Source organism: Patiria miniata, unplaced genomic scaffold (genome assembly GCF_015706575.1).
Source record: "Patiria miniata isolate m_02_andy unplaced genomic scaffold, ASM1570657v1 HiC_scaffold_9, whole genome shotgun sequence".
NCBI lineage: Eukaryota > Metazoa > Echinodermata > Asteroidea > Valvatida > Asterinidae > Patiria > Patiria miniata.
The window spans coordinates 19,742,060-19,763,568 of NW_024037076.1; the positions used below are offsets into that span (position 1 = coordinate 19,742,060).

The window sequence follows — 21,509 nt, forward strand, 5'->3', positions numbered from 1 at the left end:
CCTCCTCCAAAATTAGTTCGGTCCACTGTGTAAAAAATAGGGCGAAGTTCAAGGGTTAATGCACTTTCCAGCTGACTTTGACGTGACAGCGGTGCCGACAAATTTTATTTTTGTAAACAACAATGATGAGTTTTTCTCGCTTAGCTAACGTACTTTTTATTAAGTTTCCTCGGATTTGTGCAGTCACAACCAGCAGTAACAGTTACAAGTATCAGCCGGCTTCAAAGTTTCTTCCCAGACTTTTGATATCACATTGTCCCGTGCGACTAGTTGCAAAGGGTCGATTGGCGTCCACTATGGCCGAGACGTCGTCAGATCTGACTGTTGATCATGATGTGGAAAACAAGATGTTCGTTATCAACTTAGGTTGGTTCTAGTCCGAACTAGAACTGTTGCTGTTCATCCTAAAGTTGGCGATTGTGTAGTTACGGGCCCCTCTTTAGTTAAGTCAAGCTATAGATTCTAGCCATGTTTACAGGTCTAGCTAGATTCAAGTGTTTTTACAATTCCCAAATGACTCACTTAAACAAGTTAACTAATTTCTTATTTTTCTAATGACTCTACATTTTGGTAAATTTGAACAGTATCTTTTGTTTGAAATTGCAATTTTCAAACTTATCTTTCAGTTGATCGATGCCATGTGAATCAACGCAGTTTTGCGTATTCATGGTGTGTTGCGGTGATTATTGAGTGGTCGGGCACAACCCGACCACTCTCTGTTATTGTTCCGATAAATCTTCTTCTTCTTTTTCCGGACAATACTTCTCCGCGGCTTTTCTCCTAAACGGTTCATGATATGAACTTGTAACTTTCAATATATATCGACCCTCATCCCTAGTGGTGCATATTACTCTGACGTCATGATGATGTCATCGGGTGTCAAATTACAAGCGATTTTAGCTGAAAAAGTGACCAATTGATTTCATCTATAACTCTTGATCAAAATCATCAATAGTGTTTGTATTCTGTTATCAGATAGACCATTAATTGATAAACATTTTTTATTGTGTATGTGAACTCGCTTGACCTTTACTTCCGGGTCTACCGGAAGGTCAAAGTTAGGTGAATTCACTAAATGAAGACTTTAGCCTGAAATCAAAACAAAGCAGAATTTCTTCCGAACGGTTTACGGTATGATCCAGAAACCTATTGTGAACTTGTACCATGTAACGAAGATGTTATAAATGTTGTTATGTCATCATGACGTCATCAGGTATCAAATTACAAGCGATTTCAGGGTAAATTCTAACAAAATAGTTTGCGCTATATCTTTCGAACTAAATTGAGTATCGTGTTCGTTTTTTCGTGAGGTTGTAGACTCTGCCATGAGAAACATTTCTTGTCCCCAGGCATAAAACCGCTTGACCTTCACTTCCGGTGTTACCGGAAGTGCAATGAAAACCGAATATAATTCAAAGGCGGAAGCATTTTACTACACACATATCATTTTGATAGTGTTAAGTGATGAATGCCAGACAAAAAAAAGCAGTGTGATGACGTCACCTTTCAAAAGGGCGCCCCTAGCGGCACATAAAACAGTGTTTGCTTTCTTTAATTTGAAAACCATCCATTCAAATTTTACTAAATCGCCCTTTGATATTCTTTCATGAACTACAAGTACAAATAAGTTGGCAAGGTTTCAAATTCATGACGTCATCAGACCGGAAATAACTTCTATGAGAATTTGAAAACAACTAATTTTAAATTTAATTTATATTGATCCATGTCGTATATCTTCGTAGCCCAAATAATGATATCCATTATAATGTTCACTTTTTGCTTCCAAATACTTTGACGTCATAAAACCGGAAGTTAAGTGTTATGAATGCAAGCACTTATGTTTTCCATATTTTCATACGTTATTTAACTTCACAATGAACATCTATCCATTCCGAACTAAATCAGTATTAACTTCCCGTTTTTGAATAATGTCGTCATCCAGCAAGAAATAACTTGTTTGTGTACATAATTATTATGTTTACTGAATTTTATCACAATATTATTGATTGTACTGGAAAGGATTTAATTTTGTGATCCTTTGTTCTTACATAAAAATATTTATAACTGAACTCGGCAGTGTTTAATGAAAAAAATGCCTGCCCGACCACTCTGCGTTTGTAACAACAAACGCGAACCTCTAGTTATTTTTGTGTTGTGTTTGGCTGTCTTCATTCAAGTTCATTGTCTTTTTCCCCCCAAAAAATCCCACTAATTATGACACTCATGTTGGTTTTAAATATAGCTAACAAGGGCGAGTCCAAATACCTAACAATGAATTTTCCTTCTATCTTACTCTTAGGAACGGGGCCCGTATTACACGATCACCCTAATGACCATATATACATTTTGTGTAATTTTGAATTGTATCTTTTGGCAGAAAATGTGATTTTCTTACGCCTTTTTTCAGTTAATGTTCACCGTACATTGCACTGATCAAAATGCTTATTTTGCATTGCGGTTTGTTGTCTTCATCGTTGTACCCCAAAATTTCTCTTAAAAAAAACTCAAACTCCTGACCTCTATCCACGAAACTTCTGTTGGTTTTAAATATCATGAACTTGTTGGGTGATTCCAACAGCTAAAAACACAGCCCTCCAGTTGCGTCCAACAGAATTATTTGACTTTTTTTTAGTTTTACAACCCCCAAGAGCGCATGACACCCTCAAGTGTGAAAATTGCCATTTCCCACATCACAGCTGTCAACAATTGATTAAATGTACAGGACACACTTTGTTTTTTTGTTTGGTTTTACACAGCTGGTGAACCAGAGAAGGCTGTGCTGGTGTATAAAGTCATTGGTCCTGATGCCGTCAATCTCTACCATACAGGTGTTCCAGTCTCACAGAGAGGGAAGGGCATTGCTAAAGTCCTAGCTAAGGTGTGTGTTGGATGTGTGGTATATTCTGCTCTGCAGTCTGGACCCAATATGGACTCCTTGCATTAGTACCTCCTTAATGGTTACAACGGGAGAACAGACCTTTATCATGCTGCCACCATTTCAGTCATGTTCCCTGTATCTAATAACAGTAATGAATGATGATTTTTTGTGCAAAAAGGAACCAGACTATTTTTCGCTTTGGTTACGTTGATTTGAATGGGAAAAAATCAAGATGGCCGCAATATGATAATGGCCTATTGAGGGATACCACTGGGAGAGACACTCAAACGCACTGCTGATGATGCCTGACACTCAGGCTTTGAGTACATTCAGAATAACAATAGTTATGCGTACTCTGTGCTATATGCGCGCAAACCAGTATATGCGCACGTGGTGTGTCCAGTCCACAGGGCTTTTGAAAGTGGTAAATTCAGCCGCGGATCCAGAGGGGTTTTTTTGGGGGGTCAAACCCCTCCCCCCCCCCCCCAGCTCTGTCCCCCCCAAAAAAATTGTCATACAAATGCCTAAAATATAAGTCGAACCCCCCCCCCCCCCCCCCTGCTGTGACACCCACAAAAAATTTTACTGGTCTAATGTCCGCCTGTTCAAAATACGGTACACCATTCTGTAATGAGTATTAATAATCGTCGAATTTGAACAGCGCCCCCTATTGAAATTGGTGCACCCCCCCCCCCCCCCCCCCCCCCCCCCCCAACCACCACCACCACCACCAGTTTTTGATTTTACGGAGGCCAAGTGTCCGGAGAAAAAAACGTGTGTACATTTTCAGATTTTTGGGCTGATGAAACACCCCCCCCCCCCCCTGCGAAAATTCCTGGATCCGCCCCTGCAATTAAGTGCCCTCTCTTGTTTGCACACGGAGCCCATAGAGTTGTAAATTTATATAAAGACCAATCCAACATTGAATTGCTGTTCACTGTCAAATCCAGTAATGGCAGAATCAATATGCTAGCAACCTATTGTACAAAGAAGTGCTCCTTATTTGAAAGGGAATGTACATCATTGGCTTTTGCTGTAATTTTCAGAAATGAACTATTTGAGGTGTTAGCATAATAGATGAAATATTGTTAAACTAACATGTTTGAAGTTTTGTGTTCGTAAATGCTGGAAAAACCAAGAAAAACAAAAATGTTCAAATAGTCTGGTTCCCTGACTCCACTTAAGATGAAATGGATCGATTTATAGATGCTGGAAAATTGTAAGGTAAGGAAACCAGTCTAGCTGGCCTGCCTGCACCCGTTCATGAACTTGTAACCAATAGCAAACAAAATTTGGACTGAAAAAGGGTACATGTGCAGCAGTAGTTGAAAAATAGTTAGGTTTTTGAATTCCACCCGAAATCAGCGTCCGGGACACATTCTCATTCAGCCGATTGCAGCTATGTGATTTCATGCACTAAACCTACGAATTCTAGCAACCGCGCGGGCTAATCAATTGGGTATTCACTGGGTGTTAAACAGTATGTGAAACGCACACAAACCACAGGTGGGTAGGGCTGATGGGTGCAGACATGTAAATAGGCCTAAACTTGCCAACACCTGCCAAATCACGATTTGCATGCCGTCAAATTCTCAGGTATTAGAGCTTTTTGAAGGCCGTGAACTTGAGGAATTGTAAAAAAAAGAAGGGTGGAAGCTGTGCAGAGGACTGCGAGCTTGTATTTCTGTGAAATTTTGATTAAATAAGGCCCTAAAACGGCTCTTTTTTTGCAATGGAGCTCAGGCATCTATTTTTAAAATGGCGATGGGCTTTAGGACTGATTGTAGATGTGATCATCTTTGGATGGAGTGTTCTCCCAAAAGTCATTTGTTAACACCCCCGCCCCCTCAAAAACAAAATTGAACGGTCAATGAAAGATGATATTAGCTTTTAATTTGATGTGCGTCTCAAACCCCTTGGAGAGTTGTATTTTTAATGATTTTGGGAAGTGCGCGTAATTATCACCGAGGTCTGTCGCAGTCTATTTACTGGTCTGGAACCTTATAGCCAAATCTTGGGACACTTCATTGGTGCTCTACTGAAAGAAACCCATTTCTATTTTTGTTTGTTTTATTATAATAATATGTATTTTTTTCCAATCTTGAAGGCTGCATTGGATCACTTTGCGTCCCACGGCACCAACATGAAGCTGACGTGCACCTACCTACAGAAGTACTTCCGTGAGAACCCCTTACCCCAATACAAATCCAGAGTCTTGGATCTTTGATGGGGAGGTTGGGCCAGACACCCAAATGTCACGACTTTGCTGCCAAATCTCAATGCTTCGCAAGACAAGGTTGGATTTGAGTGGAATAGAGCTTTTAATCATCATGCTAAATATTCACGATTATGGTAATGTTGACCTTGCATATATAATCAGTAGGCCAAACATTGATTCATACATATATTTTTTTTTTCAGTTTAACCCATTTGCTCCATGGAGCTTGTCAAATGGGTTAAAACAAATTCTGGTCTTTTATCCATTTGGATCACTAAGTTGCTTCTTGATTTTTCCAAGATTTGAAAGTACAAGCCTCTTGCACAGTTTTTTTAGCCATATCAACAGAATTGCAAAGCATGAAGTATTAAATCTAAGATCAGAAGCACATGTTTGAAATTTATAAAACTTTTTTTTTAATTGGAAATAAAAGTTGCTCTTGGTAAGGTTTAATAATAAGCTAGTTCGGTATTCATACTGCACATCAACATTTGACAATTTTTTTCTTTGGGGATAAACATTGCATCATATGCATGGAAAAGCATAGCGGGGTACCAGCAAAGTTGAAGAGTTTGTCATGTTCTGAAGTAACATTTTCCAAAAAAAAAGAGTTTGGACAGCAAAGTGTTTTTAGGTGTCTTGTGTGTCCAAACTTGTGTGCTAACAAAACTTTCCATCTCTTTTCGATTGCACGAAAAACAGCACAGAATGCAGATTCAGTTACCACGTCCCCCATAGCCTTGTGTGCATTTATCTGCCGCGTTTATCGCGAAAAAAATCGCCGCATGTTTGTTGTGCATCAGACTATTTTGGAATACCGAACAGGCTTATTGAAGAAGTCCAAACAAATTTCATGAAGATTTTAAACTAAAAATATATTTTGAATTAATGTTTCAAAAATGATGTATAGAATGTAATATAAAAAAAATTGTATTCATATTCGCAAATGTTTTGTGCTTCATAATGAGGTTTTTTTTAAGAAATTAAAGAAAATTGAATGAAAGAAAGACAGGACAATTGTGTTCTCAATTGAAATGCATGCAGGAACAAGTGTCTTTATTAAACGTCAGTGCACCGTGTGCTACAATCAATTAATGTGAACAAGTCCAGAAAAAAATAATAATAAATACGGTGGATTTGACACAAACTTATTTTGTCAAAATATTGCACACATCAATCACATAATTAAGTGTCAATCGTGAACAAGGCGGGCTGTGTATGGTAATGCACAAAAACATTAATTACAACATCTTTTAAAGTTTTTTTTCCCCTCAACTGGGATATTTGAAATGAGAAACGTGTACCGCCTCCTTCGGTACAATTAGTACAGTTTAAAACAAAAAACACACAAAAATGAAAAAAAAAACAAGAATATATTGAAAAATCAAACTACAGATTAAAGAAGTTTACACAGTACAAGGTATAAATTTATGCATTAAATGTAAGCATAAGTAACTGTCAAATTTCTTTTATACTTGGAAGCCCAAACAATTTGTGAATTCTAGAAAAACTACTCCAAAAGTCAACAATAATTGTTCTTGTTTATCAACTTGCAAAATTATGTCCTGCTTATAAACAAGAACATGCTGCAACTTTCTCACTGATCAACATGGTCCAGGGAAATTTAATGCGAAAGAAAGATGATTAATTTTCAACCGATTTCAAATCACTATCGTGGTTGATGAGACTGAATTACTTCAATTTTTTTTTGTTCATCTTTCAAACATCAAGCACACCAAAAGAACGCGCTTCGTGAAATTTATGCATAGGTTTAACGGCTACATTTTTAATACACGAGAAGAAATGCTATCCCAGAGTTGTAATTTTAAAAAAGTATATATTTGTAAATATGAAAAAATACCAGGATTCCAACTTTTTTTTAAGCAAACAAAAGGGATAAAATACTGTCACCAATAAGCAAATAATGACGTGCACCTGTTGTCATGGCAACTGTATTTCAGAACATCTACAAGAAACGTGTACATTATATGCAAATTAGACACTTATTTAGTTTCCGACTTTAATTTTTTTTTTTTTTTTTTTACAGTTCGATGCGAACAAAAAGAAAGGATGCACTGACGTGTTATCAAAAAAAACAAATTGATACACTCAACTTTACGAGCTAATAGTTTTAACATTAAACTGTGCAATAAATGGCAAAATTCCGTCGTCGGGGATCGCTTCTAGTCGCAAGGGGAAAACACTTTGAGCAAATAGCAACCTTAACTCCTGATAAGCAGCTTTCTGGTTTTTCTCTCAGTTCCACAATTTTCGTACTTTAAATCTCAACACTTCAAAATCTTAACTCTTTTTTTAATAGCAATCAAAGCTGATACATTTAAAGGCACTTTAAACAATGGTTATTTTAACAGCCACCAAAAACGCATGCAAATTTCTGCCAAAAAAAAAATAACGCAGTCCTTTTCTTTGACTGAGAGTTTAAACATGTCAACAGCTTTGTTGTTTTTTCTTAATAATATTCCGCTAGAATATCAATATAATTTTATACACTTCTCTTACAAAATGAAAATATACAAGTTTTCATTGCTTCTTTTTAAAAATAGTAGTAAAGTTTGAAAGCGACAAAAATCCAAGCACTTGCAATTTCTACTTTCTCAGCTGAACCCCCACACTGAAAGAAAATATACTGTAGTAAAATTGCTGCGAGTGTCTTTCCTTCATTATGCCGCCAAATGCTTTTTGGATGGAGGAACTTCCTTCCATAAGTAATAAAAAATATCTGTTACAACCTCTACATTAAGAAAAATAGCTCGAAAACATTATACAAAAACGGGATGGCTTTTCCTCTTTATTTCTTCCTCGCCTCATCTTTGGATCAAAGAAATATACACACCCGAGATTTTATCTGGGCATCAATAGTAAAAGATAAACGCTATCAAGGCAAAAATACTGAAAATACTTGGGCGCTACAAAATATTTCTCTCCATACAGAGTGCATCAAGTCTGTCTTCGGAACATTCACCCTGGCATATACAAAATAGTACTTTTTTTTAAGCATTCAAAATCTTTGTTGTCATTGTCAAAACATGTTCCCGTACACTGAAATAAACACTTTGAAGAGAAAGGCAATATAGATATGTACATTAAATGTGGACAAAGTGCTAAAAAGTACCTGTAAACTTGCAACAAGAATTTCATCGATTTTTCGTCTTCAGTTTTGAAAAGTCCATTTCCTTATTCGCATGAAATTAGAATGCATATTGTACAATCACCAATTTGTTTTCACCCTTTAATGAATAGATCATGGAAAAAGTGGCACCCAGCTGACGTAAAATGATTCAAATTCTATTAAAAAGAAATAACTCGGTCATTAAAAAGCGCAAAAAACGTCATTGAGGTTGACTTGTTTTTTTGTTTTGTTAAAATACCATGTAGAGCATACTTCTTGGCGTATTTTTTTTTCAGCTATAAAAAGGTGTGATAGTATTACCAATGTGAACATTTCTGCGGTTGATAAGAAATTCATTTATTTATTTTTTTGCTCAAAAAGTCAATAAAATCATTGAGACTGCAGTATTAAAAACACAATGGCTGCCCCTAGTTCAATTTTATTTTTTAAGTTGCATTTCCAAGGATGCCAAATTTCAAAAGAAAAAAATCTGAACAAACTTTGGGTAGAAATGTTTTAAAAATCTGATTGGTAAGAATTAACTTATAAAACAGTACCTGTAAAATTTCCAAAAATAAAAGCCTGTGCCCTGAATCTTCCTAAGTACTATCCAGATTAGATTTCCGTGTGTTCCACCAAATAAAATATAACTTGGTCAAGACTGACCATGCCAAACTGAAAAACCAGAAAGCCTATGCAAATTTCATCCTTAAAAATAATTTATTCTCCCAGTCTTCACAATGTCGCAATCTTTTTGTGGGAACAGTAAAAGCAAGGACCAAACAATTTCGGAGGATTTTGAGATGAACTACCTTAGTTTTAGCACGAAACAGCCAATGGTTGGGTTTATTGTAACTTTGCTTTCCATATTTTTGCAAGACAATTGATCAGGCACATTTAATGAAAAGCCACTAATGTTCAGAACCAGTTAGCTTGGGAATTGACGCACAGCCAGGGATCGAATTACACAGGCACAAGCAACAACAAAAGTTGCCTGCATTTTTCAACTCTTTGCATTTAGGCCCGTGTCTTCCGATCCCTGGGGAAAATGTGGGTGTAATTTAATCAATTACAAACAATTGTTCCACAGTTTGCATTAATTGATGCAAACAGACCAAACACCAGAATTATTGTTTCATCATTTGTGATTACAGCCCAATCGATCGATCCAGTTTCATGACCTATTCCAATCACCAAGAACCTCCAAAAATGGAACTCCTGCAAAAAAATATTGACCAATCAAACGACGGGTACACAAGTTTTCTTCAATCAGCAGTTCTTGCAGTCAACCAATCAGCATGCAGTCTCCTGGACCCAACAGCCAATCAGATGCTGCAACGCATCCTCCTCCTCCTTTGATCTTCATCTTTTTAGTCAGCAATCGTCGGCAATCACGTTACACCAATTGTGTGCACACATGCAACAGATGCGTGCGCAACCATGTGGGATAATTGTTCACCAGACTCCGTAGCAACTCTCGGTGGTTTTGGTCTTGCTGTTGCGCATCAGCGGCTTATGGCTGCGCAGCTGGGTCAGCGAGTGTTGCCAGAGCCAGCAGGAGCGACAGAAATACTTGAAGCAGGTCTGCTCCCGGCAGAAGAAGGGACCAGTCTGGGTGTGGCACAGGCTACAGAGAGAATCTTCCAAGTAGGGATCTATCTGAACCTGAGGTCAGCAAAATACAAGTTTATTTTACACTCACTTGTTTAACCAACCAACTGTGGTAAGCCAGAATACGTATCAACCCTCCCCCACCCCCCTCCCCCACCCCCCCCCCCCCACCCAAAAAAAAACCACGAGCATGACAGAAAAGGTCAAATAAACTTAACCTTCAATTTCATTTTGTCCCTCTAAGCCCTCTCACTAGCAATGACTTTTCCAGTGCTCTGATTTAGGGACAAGATTGTCAAGGTAAATTAGGGATGATCTGAAAATTAAATGAACGTTTGCAAAGATGACTTTCTTGCAACTACATGTATTAATATGTACTAATTTGATACCTCACTTGGGAACACTGTGTAAGAAATAACGAGAGCGCAAGCACTGAAGCTCCTGAAACCTCAAAACTAAAAGTTGCACTTAATGAGATTTTTAATGGGCACTGCAACACACAATTGAATGCAGGGCCTGCATCACTGCATTCAATTCGGCTCACAAGGCAGTGCGCCACTAAGAGTTTGCCATGGAGAGTCCATTTTTCAAGTTTACGGTCGACAAAACACGGCCAATTTGAAGAGTGTCAGTAAACAACTTGAGCTAATTATATATTATAGATTGGGGATAGCGCTGTGCAGCCTTACAAAAAAACACCATATTGATAAAAAGAAAAGAAAAAGGCAAAAATTATAATTGAACCATACGCTTACGAAACTACTGACCGGAAAAATGAACAATTTTAAATGTCCCGCGCAGGAAATTTGTCGACCATCTCCCACATTGCATACGGAAAAATTAAGTCTCAGTGGCAAACTCTTGGTGGCGCACTGCATTGTGAATCGCCCGAATTGTTGTCTTGCTAAGTGCAACCTGAGTTTGAGGGTTTCAGGAGCATGATCATTATAAAAACTGTGTAGTTTCTTTTTGTGCCAGGTGTATATAAATTTGTGTATAGATAAAAACACCTTTATGGTAAAACCTTCGGAGTCCAGAAAATCATAAAATCAGAAATAACAACTGACAAAATATCCAGAAATCGGGAAAAATCTGGACATATCTCAAACCTGATATGGATACATAATTTTTTTTACAGAATATCGCAAGTGACTAATAGCTTGCAAGATGGAGTAGTGATGAACTCACTTACAACACTGTCCCATTGATATTTCACCATAATTGCAAAACGGAACTTACTTTCTTGGTGAATTTCGTGGTTTTGATTTCCACGAAAGCTGCCCCAACTGCTTTCATGAAACTCTTGCTGTTGTTGAAGGTCACACGCCCAGAACCTATACACCAAAAAAATGAAATGCAGGTAAAATGACTGTAAGTTGAAATTGGCAACATTTTCTAGCTGAAACTACGCCACTTTTGGGTATAAACATGAATTCAAGTTTAGTAATGTAAGCTTACCTGTTACTAGAATTCAAAGATTACATTTAAGTTTTTAGTCTTTATTAGACTGACAAAAAAAACCTTTTTTTGACTATTTTGTACCCCAAAAATTGCATTACTACAACGTTCACATTAAAGGGAAGATAAAACATTTGCAAACATCAAAAAACGAAATGATCAAATTATCACGAAATACCTTACTGGATTGTAAGGGAATGACAGTCTAAAGCATCCTGTTAATCATGTCTCCTAGTGTGCTGACATTTTCAAGAAAATTTGTATTTTTCCAACGGTGGTCCGCCGACCAGCATTGGAGAACAACATAACAGTTGTTCTGCATTTCTTTGCAATTGATTACACACCTGTGAAGGGGTACAAGCCTGCCAGACCGATTCTCTGACCTTACAATTCCCCAAAGTCTATACATTTCTGTTTGATCTTAAGTGGGGTTAGGAAACCAGACTACAAGAACATGACTGGTTTTCTTGGTTTTTCCAGCATCTACAAGCCCAAAACGTGAAACAAGTCAGTTTAACAATATTTGCTATAACATACTAATCCTCCAAATCCAATTATTTCTTAAAATTGCAGCAAAAGCAAATGTTGTACATTTCCTTTAACTCACTGCCTTCCACGCCTTGATTGCGTTTACTGTTTCACAATTTTGCCAAGGATATCTTCTTGGTAAAATAACTTCGCTATCAAACAATATCTGATTTCTAAATTCTAGTGGAAACGCTTCCTTGACAAGGGATAAAAAAAAAAAATCCCAGTATTGAAAATTACATGATCCATCTTAAACAGGCACGATCTTCTCAAACAGGATCGTCACGTAATCGACGATCGCATGCCTAATTTCATTTTTGGCCATTAGTTCCAAGAGGAGTTCAAACGAACCAAGGAATGCCACCTGTAAACGTCTTCAGGAACTCAAAACAAATTTACAGAAAAAAGAAGAAGAAATTACAAAGTGTGTATGGTGATAACACCTGGGCCCAGCAAACCGGTTAAAATCATTTTTGACCCAATGACCCCTATAACTGACTCCCAGGGTTTGGCCATATGCAAGAGCGATAACGCAAACGGGACACTTTGCCAAATCTAATGTCATTTTGATCCAATTTTCGGTCCCTTGGCAACCAGATGATTAGAAATCCCCAAGATTAAGAATCCATCCCGGACTTGTTAGTATTTTACCTCCCCCCCCCCCCCAAAAAAAAATCTGTTCCTCGAATTGAAAAACTTTTTCTTTTAAAATATTGAACGCTTTGGGAGGTGTCTTTTTTCTCCGTAATCCTGTTCAGCGCTTGGCAGATTGCCATGAGTTTGATCATTATTGAACAAAATAAACCCTGAGCAGCTAGAAAAGTTTGGAGGGAACAACAAAGTCATGGGGAAAAGATATTGTTAACAAACTTCCCTACCAAAAAATAAATCTTTTTTCAATTTGGAAGAAAATTGGTACTTTGGTAATTAATCTATTGTCCTTCTGTCTCTCCCGCCCCGCCCCCCCCCCCCAAGTAACAACATAACCGTCAGGGGTACGTTCCACTCATGCTTACGTTACCAAGGCCCCTGTGAACATTCGTATCCCAAATTGAATGAAAATGCAATCGAAAAACTGAGGTCAAACGCCACAAGTGACGCCATGTGGATAGGAGCTTTTCAAGTCTTCAAAAATTTACCGCAAATACAAACAAACTTTTGTAAGTGATACACAAAATGTTTAGAGTTTGTTGTAATGTAAAAACTGTGTTTGTGAGTCAGCCTTATTGGGGAAAACATTTACTGGTCTTTACAAGGAGTCCACACGGCATCATCTATGGGCTCTGTGCGCAAGTACCCCTCAAATGTAAGAAACAGAGAGTTGGGGAGACAACTGGGGGGAGGGACAATCGAATGCACTGCCAATAATGCCTGGCGCTCAGTTGAGTGAGTTTCGCGCCATGTGCGTGCAAACCAGTACATGCACGGAGTGACTCCCCACTGGAGCTCAAAAAGTGGTCAAACGCCCTCTTTTGTACATGCACAGAGCCCACAGTTTCTTCATTAAGTCCATTGGTTACCCCTCCTATGCAAACATACATTTTGTGCCTAGTTGTCCTTTCAGTCAAAATAAATCGAGTAATTTTTCAACTGTTAAGATTTCCCCAGCCTAAATATTTAAAGCAGGCTTCCCTGGCTGTGACTGTTTACAAAATTGTTACAGCTATACTTTGACTGTAGATGATTGATAAGCCAGCTGTGCCTACCACTTGCCTGTTTTTGTCTGTTGACTGAATTTGACTATGTTACAGTGCTGGCTCGAAATATGATTTGTATTGGTGACTAGCCTGTGTAAAAGGCATGGCAGGGGAAGGTGATTGATTTTTTGACTGTCTGTGACTGTTCAGGTAGCAGGAGGGTTAGACTACATTCCTGCTATCCCTGTCTTCAAATACATTTTCTCGTTGACGAGAAGTCAAAAAAGACAACCTCCCGCATTCAAAGCTTACCAATCGGGTACTTGTGCTTGTCCGTGTCAATCCCGGCATACACCACACCCCCAAACAGGTCGTTCATGATGTGGGCCAACCCCTCGGCATTCAGCATGCCATGAAGAGCCCCCACAAACACGGTCTTGTCTGGGTCTAGCCGCTGCGAGGGACAGCGGACGTAGTTGCTGTCAGAGAGCACCCAGGGGATTACTTGCACCTGGGGGACACACAAAAATGGTGCCGATCATGAGGGTTTAATCAAGGCCAATTAAAGACTGTTAACACGAGACCTTTCAAGTAGATCTACATATGTGCGCTGATGCAAGCCTACCAGTATGTTTACAACATGCACACCTGCATAGAGAATACATTTTTTTGTGGACAACTAGTTTAGTGGATGTCCAACTTTTTGAGAGGGGGAATTGTTAAATGTTCACATTTTAAACAGGTTTCATGCCTTCAGACACTCAACTGACAATAAGCTGTAATTAAAATATTTCAACCAAACCATTTCCAAGAAACAATGGAAAATATCTGTTCCCGTAGAAGTGTGATTTCCATTTTTCAGAACTGCTAATTGCAGATTTCATATCATATGCAGCCTTAGCAAAAAGGGGAAACGGGAGCATTTAGACTACACTTTCTTTCTTTTTTAATTATATCTTTTGACCCTGCCCCTCATAATATTGTACTGTGTCCCAGTCTTTAAAAAAAGTGTTTTGTTGCTGTTGATTCAAGACCACTTAAGCTGTCAAATCACTAAAATTTGAATCATCAACTTTTTTGTGGGGGGGGGGGGTTTAGAATCTAAATGTCAAGAAGGCCAGACAGCATAACTTTGCATTTTTAACATTTTCTGTCATAAAAAAATTTGTCAAGTTTTCAGACTATTCAGACAATAGCAGGGTGGATACAAAAAACGAAACCGAGATATTATTGCTTATTGGAACAGAAATACATGTAGGGCACATGTGAATCAAAAGGAGATATCCTCTGTTAGGGTTGAATCTCCTCTTTAAAATGACACCCTGATCACGTCATTACATTCACGGTTGACTGAGCAGTGACCAATTTTATGAAATGGTCTATTTAGAGAATTGCGCCACTTTTCATGGTGAAATCCCTTTTTTCCCCCACCTGCCTTGATTGGCAACTATAGCTTTTCACTCTATGACAAATGACACCACAAAAACCACAATTGAGAAGTGGCGCAATTCTCTGAATAGACCCTTTCATAAAATTGGTCACTGCTCAGTCAACAGTGAATGTAATGACGTGATCAGGGTGTCATTTTAAAGAGGAGATTCAACCCTAACAGAGGATATCTCCCTTTGATTCACATGTGCCCTACATGTACTTCTGTTCCAATTAGCAATAATATCTCGGTTTTGTTTTTGTTCATCCACCCTGTATAGAATCCTTAAAATGTCTGGAGCTCATCCAAGCACAGCACACATACATGTGTGTGTTTGCAAAAATACCTTTTACTGCGTATCAAGGCCGAAAGATTTACATTGAGGCATTTAGTATTTGGTAAAACTGAAAGAGTTTGTTGAAAAGGTTGGTGCATCACAAAACTTGGCAAAATGTCACAGTATGCCAGCATTTATTGAAGGGTACCTGCGTAAGTACAATCAAAATGATGCGCTGGGCTGCAGGGATGGTTTGTGGGATTTAAGAAACAAAATGCAAAACAAACTCACAACTTTTTCGTAGTCTTGTTGGATTTCTTGGGAAGGGTAGCGCACAGACACAGTAGTGTTAACTTTGACCTGATAAATTGGAGAAGGTTGGGGGAGAGGTGTTTGAGAAGGGGGGGGAAAAAACAATAAATAGTCTGGTCAAGACAAAAGTTTTTGCTTTGCACTTGCTCTGTGGACTTTGCTTTTATCAATATTGGCAGAGTGAATCATCGCCGCTCATCACAGTCGCTACTCTCAGCAATCGGTGTCTGGATGTTTCCATATTTCATAAACATAACTCGTGACCTCTTTTGTGCCTGATAAAGCTTAGTCACATGCATAATGACATCATATAATTTTTTTTTTTGGCATTGGGACAACCAGTTGCAACACTGGACAGAAAAAATGCTTCATCATAACATTGTTGTTTTGACAAAAGGCAAAAATGCAAAAATAATTCCACGAACCTGTTGTACACGAAGTTTTGTCATCCTTTTGTTTAACATAAATTATACATTTTTACATTCAGCATCATCTATCAACAGCTGCAACAAAGCTGGAATTCCACACATACACAATACACATACTTAAGCCATACATGTACAACTTTCAAGCAAACCAAAAAAAATGCTGAAAGAATGTTGCATTAACAAATACAAAAAAATCAAAAACAAAACAATGTCAAAAGCTATATCTTCACATACATGTAGCTTGTTGACAAAATACATGCATTTTTGGAATACCTGATATAGTACTTTTAGGATACCCACAGTTGTCCCTAGATCTGATAAACATGTCAGTTGCAACATTGGCCAGAAAAAAATGCTTCATCATAACGTTGTTGTTTTGACAAAAGGCAAAAATGGAAACGGTTCACAGGGAATTCAACTTTAATAACTTGCTATTTTGAATTGAGGACTTCCACTATCTAATATCCGCCATTTTCTTTTTGACCATCTTTACTGTACCTCCTTGCATCTCATTCGTCTGCTGGTGATCTTGAAATACCACTCGCCGCTTCCCATGAAATCGTGGGTGCAGGCCTGCAGTAAAGCCTTCACCGACTTCTCGTTGTCAAACAGCACGTACACGTAACCTGTAGGCATTTACGCCCAAAAAAAGACAAAAGAAACACAAACATGTTTTATTTTTCCCCAAAGGTTCACGAGTTAGGCTACTGCATAGAATGGGGTTTTTCCCTTTACTATAATGTGATTATCAAAAGCACTGTATGCTCAGTGCTGTCCGAATGCTTGTGAGAAAATTTGCTGTGAAATAAGTACGGTAGGTCTAGTGTCATGGTCTACAGCATTGAATTCGTGGTCTGGTAATTCTGCAGGTTGTGGGTTCGAGTCCAGCCTGCGGCTATGGTGCGTGTGTCCTTGGGCAAGGCACTTTATCACTTATTGCTTTCTCTTCACCCAGGAGTAAACTGGTACCCGTGAGAGCAGAGATGGTATATTGTGGTGGGTTCTAGCTGCTTTGTGCCCAAGCATATACTCCCCAGGGAGCGGAGACGGCCTTTGGAATGTTTCATTAGCCCAATGGGCAGGGGTAATAATCACTATTGTACAGTGCATTGGGACCTTGTGGACATACACTTTACAAGCATGGTTCTTTATTATTATTATTATTATTATGATGGTCGAGAGTCATCATCAATCCAACTTTGGCAATTTTGTAATTTTTTCCCACACCTACTTACTTCATTCTTATTAAAGCTACGTAGAATTGTTTGCTTTTTGTGGGTTTTTTTTTCATTTAGAGCAACAAAATTGCTCAAAATCTCAAGTAGAGTGGATGACATCTAACATGCGAAAGTTGTAGCCCAGTGGATACTATAACGTTTGAGAAAACCGAGGCAACATACGCGCAATTGTTGGGGTCTGATGACTGGATTCTGTTGCCAACACACGGAAAAAGTGTGCCCGCTGGCACCCTATTTTGAATCCACCTTCAATGTTACTTTTCTGCCAAAAGATACCATTCCAGGAGGAACAATTTCACGGGGGGATTTGATACCAGTCGTATCTTCACTTTGAGCAAGGTTTCTGTCATTAAATCGGTGGGAACTTGTACGGGTAATTGCAAATGCTCCTACTGCTCCTACGTGGCTTTAAAAGGTACAATGGAAAAAGTGTTGGAGTATGAACGCAGAAATGTTAAAGTGTACCTACATGTATTTTATGTAACATAGGTTTCCCCCAAACGCTGTGCACAACAGGTGAAAGGAAGTTCTACCGACCGGTTCACCTTAGAATCAATCTTTAATATTGAAATTTGATATGCTGCAGATAAAAAAAATCCAGATGTTTCCCTGCCTGGGAAAATCCAGGCTTCATAAAAATCAATGGCCTGTCCCTTTCATGCAAATTGCAAGTGGCCAAAATGTCAACAAACTCCGTGCTCAATCCACTAAGAATCTGGCATGCAGAGTGCATCCATACAGTTTCGAAACACTGTTAAATGGAATTCAATACTGGATTTTGCGCTTCACCGACATATTTTATAAACACTGTATTCTCAGTGTCATCCGAGTGATTGTGAGAACAAAATTCACGATCTACTCGGGTGGGACTCGAACCCACTACTTCCTTGCTAAATACTAGTGCAGACATCTTGCCACTCGACCACCAAGCTTGCTGGGGTTCGCTGGCTGGTTCGAATCTGATGCAGCAGCGGGTACCGTAACCAAACTATTAATGTGAAATGGTTACCGTACTCTTTTCACCGGCACATCCTGACTTTAAAATTCTATTGCGCCTGAAAAAAATGCACATACATGAACATGTACATGTATGTATAATGTATGACCATGTTATTATCTTTTCTTGTTACGGATAATTAAACCTTGACAGTCATCGGTTCCTGAGATCCTGAATCAAAGAATGCGGCGGTGGAAGTTGACACGGGGTTGCTCTTCCACCAGGACAATGCCTCAGTCCACCAGTCCACAGTGTCCACGGCTGCCATCCGGCAATGTGGATTCAAACTGGTTGAACCCCCGCCCTATTCTCCTGACTTGGCACCCTCTGACTACTACATGTAGCTCTTCCCGAAGGCGAAGAGCACCCCCTTGTCAGTTTAACCCACCACATTTTTTGATTCAGGATCTGGTGACTGTCAAAGTTTAATTATCTGTAACAGAAAAACAAGAAAAGATAATAACTTCAAACTTTCTGTGTAATCATTCAACAAGTTGAACTGCACAAAATATCAGTCAAAACTGCATAGCTCGTCTCCAAGCTTCCACCTTAGGCCATGAACTTATATCAATCACCCCTCGTACATGTGCGTGTACGTACACACAGGGATAGACAAATTGATTTTGTGGATTTTAATTGGATAATATCCAATCAAATGACTTTACAGATGCCGTATTAAACACATGTACCACTATCACACATGGACTCCATGCACTACAAGTACCAACCCGACAGCGACAACATTTGGTGACAAAAATGAGTTTTCCAAACTCTTGAATACCACTTCTACCATAAGCCGAGTGCTCATACAAAGAGCATTTCAAAAGTCTAGGCTTGCCAAGAGGCAGTAGGGGGAACCCCCTATGAGAATCCAGGTGTCGGATACAGCTTATTGCCAGGATGCAAGATTTAGACCTTTCATCCGAACATCCCCATCCCACCATTTTGTTATCTCATATTTCAACAAGTCCAAAAAAAAAATTCCCGCTGAAGTTGTATTTTCCGGGTTGAAAAACCTGAGTCCACGCAGCTTAAAAATACACAATTATTTTAATATTCTGGTCATGAAGATGCGCGCACATGTTGCTACACACTGTACCAGCAGTGAGCACTGTGCCTAGCTATAGTACAAAACAGCCATTGGAGGGGGCCCTCCTTGAATGTACAGTGAAAGCATGCTTCTACTAGTCTATAGGACTACGGTAGAAATCTTTGTTATTAAAATCAGGTAGGCCTACATGTCAAATTATTTCTAAAATACCAAAAACTTGTGCACTTCACAAGCAGTTACTTTTTAAATCAATCCCGTTTATGCATGCACTGTAAAAAAAGAAGTGTCAAAAATTGCTGAGTAAATGTGTTGGGTACGAAAGTTGAGTATTTTCTTAGTGACGATTTGGCCAGCACTCTTCAAAAGGGAAATTTGACCTTTTGATTGTGCAATCGAAAATATTCAAATTGTAAACAAGTAGTGTAGGACAGCACATTTTCTTTGCTACCTAAACCAGGCAGATACGCTCTCAGATAGGTAAATTTCAATTGAATAGAATTTGGTGCGCGCTTACTAAGGCTGCTCTGATGCTACCGGGTAGCTATATTTAGCTAACCCTCCTGCTAGTTAAACAGTCACAGACAGCTAAACTTCACTTCCACTTCCCCTGCTATGGGCTCTGTGCACATGTACCCCATCAACAGCCAGAAAAGGAGAGTTGGGGGTGACCTAGACTGGTTCCCCATCCATCCACTGTGTATTTCGAAAGTATCCAAAGTTATTGGAGGTGGGGTTAGTCTCAGAGACCATAGCAAGTTGAATTTGAACGTATTCGCGCGCCGACTACGCCTGATGACGCTCATGCGAAGACGCGGTGGCTATATAGCTTTTGCACATTCAGGAAGTCGTGCATACTTTGCGTGCGAACCAGTACAGTACAAAACATGCACGCTGTGTGTCCCGTCCGCGGAGCTCTCAAACAAGGTAAAAACGCGCCCTCTTTTATTTGTTGGCGCACTGAGCCCATACTCTTAACAAAGGCTAGTCACCAGCAGTCAGATCATATGTCAAGCAAGCACTGTGACTTGTCAAACTGGGACAAAGCAGCCAAGTTGTGGTCACAGCCGTTATATCACTCACCCGGAGTCAAAGCATAGCTGTATCAAGGTACTTAAACCGTCACAGCCAGTCAGCCCAGTGCTTTATGTTGGCTGGGAGCTCTTAACTGTTGAAAACAGTCACTTACCGCTATTTGATTTTGACTGAAAGGACTACTTGGCACAGAATGTATGTTTGCACTGGAGGGTTAAACTTTCCGAGTATTGTTCATCAGGGATTTTCAGTGTGGCTCAATATTTGAATTTAAGTTCCGTTTTATAATTATGGCATTTAAATTCAATATCCATATAAATACAGCACACGTACACCTGGTGTGTTTTTTCCCCTTCCATTTCCCATGTCAGGTTCCTGTGACTTCTGTATATGTGATGTCCCATCACACAGGAAATTTAACAGGATAGCCTAGAAAGATAACCTGAGCAGGAACTATTTACTTGAAATAACCTGTAACCAGCAAAATATCCTACCTTTTTGTCACTACACTTTGTTTTTGAACTGATTTACATGTATATTCTTCTTCTTTTTTCATCTCTGATGTAACTTTTACCCCAAAATTATATAGTTTAAATTTTTAACAACCCTGCTGAATCCAACAGGATCCAACTATGTCACATACCCGATGGAGCCTGTTGGATTGAGCAGTTAACCCCTTGTGTACATTCCTCATGCAAAATGTTGGATTCAGCAGGCAACTGAACCGCATTATAACACCATGTTGGACTCCGTTGGATTCAGCAGACAACTGAAAATGAGGCACAGTGGATTGAGCAGGAGAGTCCGGTTGGACTCTGTTGGATTTAGCAGGGTAGTCCTGAGGAAGTACTAGGGGTTAGGGTTAAGGAAACTTCAAGACATCCATGCTTTTTTAAGATTAACCCCCCCAAAATTATTTAATTTGGTTTTTTTTTACCAATACAAAAGTTATTCTCTTTTGAATAAGATATTGATTAAAATACTTACGGAATAATAACTTTACAAATTTCAAATTGTTTTTGGCCTGAAAACAATTGAGGTGGATCTTTTTGTGTGTTACGGGTGCAAAGGCAACTCACTATAAAATTCTTTTCAGAGAGCTGAAGATGCCAAAAATCGACCCCCCAAAAAATTGAGCATAATTTGGGTTAAAACAAAACATACAACTTGAGACTTTTTATAAGAAAAGAATCCAATTTGTTGAAGAGAAGGACAAGCTATCATCGAATTCTAGGTCAGGATTTTTTTAATTCATTCCAACAGATCTGCAGTAATGTCTCCAATT

The 21,509-nt window shown here is 38.9% G+C and overlaps 2 protein-coding genes across 2 annotated transcripts in view; one reads left to right on the forward strand and one right to left on the reverse strand.

Annotated features, from left to right (window-relative positions):
• The first annotated feature begins 54 nt into the window (after positions 1–54).
• Positions 55–7,492, forward strand: LOC119719991 (protein NATD1-like). The gene is made up of 3 exons (XM_038189481.1): positions 55–366; positions 2,757–2,878; positions 4,986–7,492. The coding sequence occupies exons 1-3, from the start codon at positions 123–125 to the stop codon at positions 5,103–5,105; spliced, it is 486 nt and encodes a 161-aa protein (XP_038045409.1). The 5' UTR covers positions 55–122; the 3' UTR covers positions 5,106–7,492.
• Positions 6,126–21,509, reverse strand: part of LOC119719990 — a 51,821-nt gene continuing 36,437 nt past the window's right edge. The window contains exons 7-11 of the mRNA XM_038189480.1: positions 16,405–16,532; positions 15,458–15,526; positions 13,773–13,971; positions 11,077–11,171; positions 6,126–9,891 (exon numbers count right to left, since the gene is read on the reverse strand). Of these exons, the coding sequence (XP_038045408.1) occupies positions 9,682–9,891; positions 11,077–11,171; positions 13,773–13,971; positions 15,458–15,526; positions 16,405–16,532 (701 nt within the window). The 3' untranslated portion in view covers positions 6,126–9,681. The remainder of the gene's footprint in view (positions 9,892–11,076; positions 11,172–13,772; positions 13,972–15,457; positions 15,527–16,404; positions 16,533–21,509) is intronic.

Bases quoted from the DNA above. Each gene is read 5' to 3' on its own strand.
- LOC119719991 (XM_038189481.1), top strand. From the start codon at position 123: ATGATGAGTTTTTCTCGCTTAGCTAACGTACTTTTTATTAAGTTTCCT. The intron at 367-2,756 runs GTTGGTTCTAGT...GGTTTTACACAG, and splicing joins GATGTTCGTTATCAACTTAG to CTGGTGAACCAGAGAAGGCT. The intron at 2,879-4,985 runs GTGTGTGTTGGA...CCAATCTTGAAG, and splicing joins TTGCTAAAGTCCTAGCTAAG to GCTGCATTGGATCACTTTGC.